The 7,500-nt window shown below is 38.0% G+C and overlaps 1 protein-coding gene across 2 annotated transcripts in view; it reads left to right on the top strand.

Annotated features, from left to right (window-relative positions):
• The window catches only part of LOC137968421 (NEDD8-activating enzyme E1 catalytic subunit-like), a 27,335-nt gene that overhangs the window by 5,905 nt on the left and 13,930 nt on the right, over positions 1–7,500 (top strand). Inside the window, exons 4-7 of one of the 2 annotated variants that reach the window (XM_068815022.1) lie at positions 916–998; positions 1,120–1,200; positions 1,456–1,499; positions 2,433–2,497. In XM_068815022.1, the coding sequence (XP_068671123.1) occupies positions 916–998; positions 1,120–1,200; positions 1,456–1,499; positions 2,433–2,497 (273 nt within the window). The remainder of the gene's footprint in view (positions 1–915; positions 999–1,119; positions 1,201–1,455; positions 1,500–2,432; positions 2,498–7,500) is intronic. The other variant, XM_068815060.1, reaches the window with a different exon arrangement.

Raw genomic sequence — 7,500 nt, forward strand, 5'->3', positions numbered from 1 at the left:
TTGACTCTACATAATTAATTGAAGGACACTGTGATCTTGCTGCCTAGGATTGTCTCACTGCTGATGGTGGATAATTATACAAAGTGAGCTGAATTGGTCACCGTGAACTCTAAGTTAAAGATGTGTTAAAAGAGACAAGATGTTAGGCGTTAATGCACAACACAACAGTATACTTTCTGGTGTAGTTTGTACTGCTCCTGAAGAATTTTACAGTGTGTAAAAGCAATACGAATATCACTGGAATAAAGTTTATTTGTACATGTAGCTACCAGCTTGTATTTCATTTGAATTGAGTAACTGTAATGTATCATTGCCTTGAATGAAAATGGTTATAATAGGCACTTCTTGCTGGTGGCTCTCAAATTTGTTCCCATTGCCTTGCTTTTCACAATTAGGAATAATAATTATTATATTAAATTTATTAAACCAAGTTTTTGTTCCCAATACCTCAACTTCTGCAAGTGCCAATTTTCAGCTCACAGCTCTCTATCTTTCATCAGCGTTATGTGACTTTTAACCTGGTGATGGCTCTGTTTAGATGTTCAGATGTTATCTTGGTGCCTTTAACCAATCCTTTTTCCAGTCTTGTACTTCTTGAATTGTTCTGGGAGACAATTCATTAGTACCCTGGAATGAGGTTAACTTTTATATAATGCCTAGTATCTTTACCACAAAACAAAAAATACCTAAATAAACAATTTTGATAGGCCATTTCCAAGTTCATGTGTGCCTGCTCTTCAAAGTGAGTCTAATTGCAAAGTTTTTCTTATGAAAATTAGTTTTCACTCATACTTAATGTAGAACTAATTACCATCATCAAAACTTTGCACTTAGATTCGCTTTGAAGAGGAGACAGACATGAACTTGGAAATGGCCTACACGTTTTTTAACCCTCAATTCAATTTTCTTTTTTAGGCCCTTTGTGGATTTAGGAATATTGATGTTATTGATATGGACACAATAGATGTCTCAAACTTAAATAGACAATTTTTGTTTAGGTAAGTCTTTTTTGAATTTTACACTTGTTGTGTTGAGCTAATGATAGAAGAACAAGATATGATGCATTACATGTAATTCCCTTTTATAGTGTAATTTTTTTTATATCATTATTATTTGTAGACCTAAAGATATTGGGAGAGCTAAAGCTGAAGTAGCAGCTGAATTTGTTAACAGTCGGGTTGCTGGATGCAGGGTTATTCCGTATCCTTCAGATAAAGTAACAATATTTATTATAGTGCCACTTAATTTATACTTTCACTGTCTCTTAGCAATTCAAAATAATATTTTAGTGATGATTGTTTTGTAATGATATTGACTTTTCTATTCATGTTTTCCGATCAAAATTTAATTGTGAAGTATTGTTTGCCTATAAGTAAGCAGTCTGAGACTAAGTATTATTGATGTTTGTAATTGTCTTGCACAATAATATTGTTTACTTAACTCACGTTGTTGCAGACATTTTAAAAAGATTCAAGATTTTGATGCAGATTTTTACAGAGGTAAATAACTGTGTAGGTCAATTAAGTTCTTTAAAGAATCACACAGTAACTTGTAAGCAAAAATAATAGTCTTAACTAAAGACTACCGGTATTATTTTTGAAGCCTTCATTAGTATAATTAATTCAACTACTGCCACTACTACTATGGCCGAGCTAAAGCATGCCTCGATTCCGCACACCTCCTCCAGGTGTCCCTTAATCCAACATACCGGTAGCTGTTCTCAGTTCTTCCACACTTTCCAAGCTACATGTAGTATCACTTTTCAGAATGTCTTCTTGTAGTTGACTTTTTGATTAATTCAACAACTATATCAAATGATGAAACATTACTTTGTAAAATCCCTAAAAATGATCGATGTTTCCTATCAGTGATCAAGTTTTCTTTCTTTGTGGTAGTTTTCTTTTTGATACCCCATAAAATTATTTTTCCCTTTCCAACCTTTAAATACTAGGAGATGATTGAAGACTAAATTTCCACTTTTCTGGTTTTATCATGTGTGACAGTTTTCATTTTATGATTCAATACTGTTCATTCCACAATCCACTTCTAAAGGAATTTCCTTCATACTGTAAGTGGAATGTTTTTTTAGCTATGTCAAGTTGATTATTAACTTGTAATTTTGGGCTGTGCTTCAGAAGACCTGTAAGCCATCCTGCTTTTGTTTGGGTAAGGCGTTATTTCAGCTGCTAAAAAGTCGATCCCTTTCAGTTCATTTCAACTCTTAGCAACATCCCTGAAAATGTCCTGTGGTTGGTTGGCTTGCTTGCTCCTGCAGTTACATGTATCTTCCATTATGTATACAGTGTGCGGGAATCGTTTTCTAGTCAGCCAAATGCAGAGAGAGAGACAGTACAATTTATTATTGAAAAAAGTGTAAACATTGATAAATTAATAACATAACATGGAGTTTAAAATTCAATTCTTTTTGCAAGGATTTCATCTCATAGTTTGTGGACTGGACTCGATTGTCGCAAGAAGGTGGATCAATGGAATGGTGGTGTGTTTTATTTGTAAGATGTCATGTACTGTACAGTGGATTATCACTGAATTGGAAAGTTTTGTACAAAATTGCTTCCCAAAGGACTGTTGAGTCTTGGTTGGATAAAAAATAATAAGAGGATGTTTTTCCTTTTTATCCTCTATCATCCTATTTCTTTTCTTTTTTTCTTAGGGGTTGTGGGGGGAGGGGGGGGGGGTTTACCTGTAGGTTATGGTTCAAATTTTTTCCTGGTTCAAAATTTTTAACCAGTTCAATTTTGATTTTTCCTTATTTGGGCTTATGATAATGAATATTGAACAACAAACAATTAAAATTGAGCTGGTTTGGAACAATTTTGAGTCAAGAAAAAAATTTCATTTGAACCATAACATTGACTTTTGACTTGTGGCATTGGACTGCAGAACTCTGTGTTGTTCATTACTGGGTTGCCAAACCCAGTCGGAATCTCGGTTTCATTTCGTGGGTTTTTTTATTTTCCGTGTCGGGAAAAGTCTTGCCTGTCACTCCCCTGCTAAGTGGTGGCTTTGTGCATAGAGCCTTCTTAGCGTATTTTCGTAGGATCGAGAGGGTAGTGGGAAATGCGTAGATTTCTCTGGTGGACACAGTAGAACAATTAACTTAACCGGCAATGGCGTCGAAAGTCATGTAACGCGAATGGCGTTTTAGTGGATCTTTGAACAAAATATACCCTTATAAAGCTCAATAATGGCAAGTCAATTGGATATACAGGCGATGGACTTCGACAAAAATCTATCGCCCGTCGAGCCGAAATCAAAGTGACCTGAAGTACATGGTAATTTAACACGATCGAGTTTCTTGTCTTCACGCACGCAATGAAATAGGAAGAGGTTTTCGCCTCTAAGAGCAAATATGTTGTTTGTTTCAATAAATTTTTCGCTGGAAAAGGATTCTGTGGTATTTTCTGCCTTTGTGAATTATAATATCATGTTGTGTATTGAATTTTCAAGCTTAAGGTTGAAATGTGATATGGGAGAAGTTTTTTAGTATTGCTCTGTAAGCAGGAAGGGTTCCCAGGCCTGTTGGAAGCGTGCTTGAGTTTCAACAAAATGAGCCCCAAAATCAGTGAAGAATTGTGACGCAGTTGAATAATAAAGTAGCTGCTATTTCCAAAATGATGGAATTACCTGGTTAGAATAAATAACGCCATATGCGTCTTGGAGAGTAAATTTTAACTTTGCATAAACAAGACTTGGGCGATTGTGATCTTTGTTTTGACTTCGCTCATTTCGTTGTCAAACTTTATAACACTTGACAGAAAAAGAAACTTACAAAAACCCGGTATCTTGCCATCATTTGACACAGATACTTCACTGTTTGGCGAGTAAACATGCCGCGGTAACTTCATCCTGACGCCCGCTGAATTCCGGCGATGTCATTTTCGATTTTGCGATTTATTTGTGCAGCCAAAACGTACAATAACAAAATTGAACGTTGCAAAAATCCCCCAAAATGTTTGTCGCTGATCGTAACTTTTTATATTCTATATTCACGGTTCAAAATAAATGTTGTTTTCATATCGTAAATATGTTATTCTCGAGCGATCGTCCTGGAAACTTCCTTCTGCTCTTTCTAAAAACTGTGTATCAATATTTCTTTACTTTTACATCAATATTTGTTTTTGCATAAAGCAAGCTAACAAAATCTGTACCTTGCTGAGTTCGCATTTGTTAGCGTTAATAGTATTTTTGGTCCGATGCTTCTGTGTTATGAGGGGTATATCATTTTGGTCTCCCATCCAAACACTAACCCCGCCCAATAGGGCTTAACTTCAGTGAACTTCGGTATTACAAAGCTGTCAGATGCTCAGAGGGCACGCTTAAACTTGTGGTCAAAAGAAGTTTATCAACATGTCAGCCCAGAAGCCAGTGTTTCTCACTTCCCATTTATTTTCTTCAATCTTTCTGGGTTCAGTACTTTGCTAGTAACCACATGTCTTCTCAGACTATTTACCCAAGACTTCTACCATGGCACTACAATGATAGACAGTACCAAAACAATATCGTGCACTGTTAGAGCTAAATATTACGCAAGGACAGATCTGTTTCGTCATACGAACGTGTGAGGACCTGTGAGCCGAAGGGCCTCGTCTGGTATGACTTCTTAATGACCCCCCAACTTGAAAAAAATTGTCTGGAACGGTGCACGTACCACAGGCAACCCAGTGTACCCTCACGGAGGGTCTAGTTGCTTGAGGAATCTGATTACAATTATAATGTGCAGGAACAAGCAAATATAAAACTCAAAAGTGATGAATGTTACTTTTCATGCAGCCTTTCTGTGGACAGAGCAACCTGTGAGGAGATACAATACATACTTAATTGACCGCTCCCCATAGGGGCTTTTCAGGGGGCCAATGAAACTCAACAAATTGACAGAACAGAACATCAACAACTGTTAAGAATCCCAACTGGCCCGAGGCAAACCAGTTATTTACAAGTGCAGCTGGGAAGTTGAACCAGGATCAAATTCAACGAGTGGTCAGAGCGGGTCTTGAACCGGGGATCTCCGGATCTCAAGGCAAGTGCCCTAACCACTGGGCCACACTGCCTCCTGAGATGGTATTGACTCTGCAGGCATAAACACTGCTTAGCCTCAACCCCAGATCTGGAGCCGAGGTCCGGACGTGGAGGATTAGGGTGATCCCAGTGACTCTGGATGCCTGCATTCCTCCCAACACATCTGGAATCCCAAGATCTTAAAAAAAAAAACCTTTGAACCAACCAGACACCACACCCAAACAACCGACCACGAATGGCATAATCTTCATGGACACCCAATGCATCTTCCTGATTTCCTTTGCCAGAAGAGAGTACTTGGTGATTTTCTCATCCTCTTCCAAAGATGCTCAGAAATCCAAAAATGTCCACTGTGGAGATGTTCTATCCACCACAGTCTGGACAATTATGTTCAATCTTCTGTGTTGTCTCAACACTTCTATCCAATTATTTCCAGATCTTCTCATCCCCATTCTCCAGCACCCTTTAAAAAATACCTCATCCGGAACCTCCTTATACCGGACATCAGCACACTTCACACCATACTTCCAATTCTCAAACTCCATCCCCATGTCCTCTGCCCCTCACCTTTTCCCAGCAACTAGCATCCTCATCATATCATACCTCTTCTAGGATTTCCGCCAACCAAATACTACTCCGAAAACTTGTTGCCTCCTTTGCATTTGGTACTTGGATCGGGCCTGAGTTACCCTTACCCCCAACTCCTTGTAACACTATTTCAAAGTAATTGGTACTATTTTATGTTCTTCATTATTAGATGTTATTTCCCATTTAGAACCAGAGGTGATCATTTTTGAGGGTGCCAAGTTTGGCTAACTTTATCCACTTTGTGCTCTGTTATATCTAATAAGAAACCTCTTAGTGAATAACAGGATAATAACACGTCCAAATATCGGTAGGGAACCCGACCAATGGAAACAGACCTGATCAATTTTCCAATAGATCGGAATCGGTGTACCGATCTGTAGGCACCAGTTGCCGTTTCCGATAGTGATAAAAACTTTCTGATTCAATCGGAGCCAGATACATCCCGATGTGGATAATGGGGTATCACATTTATCTGAGTGATAAGGATATGTTGATTCTGCTAACGTGTCACGAAACCAAATAATGAGAGTCATTTCCCTCAACAAAACAGTCTTTCAAACTTGCTTTGTTCTCTATAGTAAAATAATTACCGTACGTGTATTTAGCTGTGTATAATACGCACGTTTTTTCTGCTAAAACAGCTCCGAAAATTGAGAAGGACGGTGCCTACTAATTCAAAGGTATTTTTGCGCCGTTTCCTGAATATGCAGGGAAAGCAGATCTTTACAAGTGTTATGGAATTCCAAAAAGAAAATTACGGGTAACCACGCATTTTTCGAATCAACAATATTTGTAAAAAGCTTTAAAATACAAAGCAATGTATGGCGTTCTTTGCCAAATTGAAGCTTAATTATCTCTGCAAAATGCATGGTTACCCCCAATTTTCTTTTTGGATACCAAGAGCCCTTGCTAAGTTCTGCTTTCTCCGCGTAGTTTTGAACCGCACAAAAATATCCCTGTATTAATAAGCACCGCCGATAGGAAATCCGAGTATCTCGAGATGCGCAGAACGTATGCGCAATTACAATAGTAGGCACCGTCCTTAACAAAGAGTTAAAAATTTATATCCACTGATAACTTAACCTTCCTGTTTAAATGAACAACTGATCAACATAGCCTTCACTTTTGAGCAATTAATTGAAACATCAAAATGGCCACGAAACTTAATAGGGTTTACACTGCTGTGGCCTAGCTGTTTCTCAAAAGTCCCGAAAGTTTTCGGGCCTATTTTCCTTTATGTCTTTGCAACGCCGAGGTCCCAAGCCGTCAAACTTCGCAATCCTCTTAGTTTTTCTTTCATTGAACATGTTAAATTATAAGCTTTTAAAAACAAGCAGATTGCAGTTTGACGACTGGCTTTTCGGGCCCGAAAAGTTCTCGGGACTTTCGAGAAACAGGCCCCTGGTCTGATAAATTACGCATCGTTAATTTCGCTGAAGATCATCCGATTTCACAGTTATATTACAAAACTTTGCAAAGAACACAACAACCCACTACATGTTATTGTAAATAATCTCCACTGAACTTCGACATGCCGCCAAACTGAACGATCAACATTACACTGCAGAGAAGATTGTCACGACGGGAAATGAGAAGAATCACGCAACTGTTTTGTTGGCATGTGCTGGTGATGGATCGAAATTATAGAAAGCTTTGTTTTATCTCGTTTCAGAAAAAAGCGAAAAATTAGTTATTTCTTTAGAAATTCAGAACGTCAACGGAATGTGCGATCAACGTAACAATGAAAGGTCCAATGAGTTTGACTCAACGAGAGAAGTTTACAACGAAATAAACAACTTGCCCGATTCTAGCCGGTTCAAGTTCGCTCACTTAAATTTATCCACTGACAATAATAAACACGCAATGCCTGATCTG

The sequence above is a fragment of the Montipora foliosa genome, chromosome 1 (genome assembly GCF_036669935.1).
Source record: "Montipora foliosa isolate CH-2021 chromosome 1, ASM3666993v2, whole genome shotgun sequence".
Classification (NCBI taxonomy): domain Eukaryota; kingdom Metazoa; phylum Cnidaria; class Anthozoa; order Scleractinia; family Acroporidae; genus Montipora; species Montipora foliosa.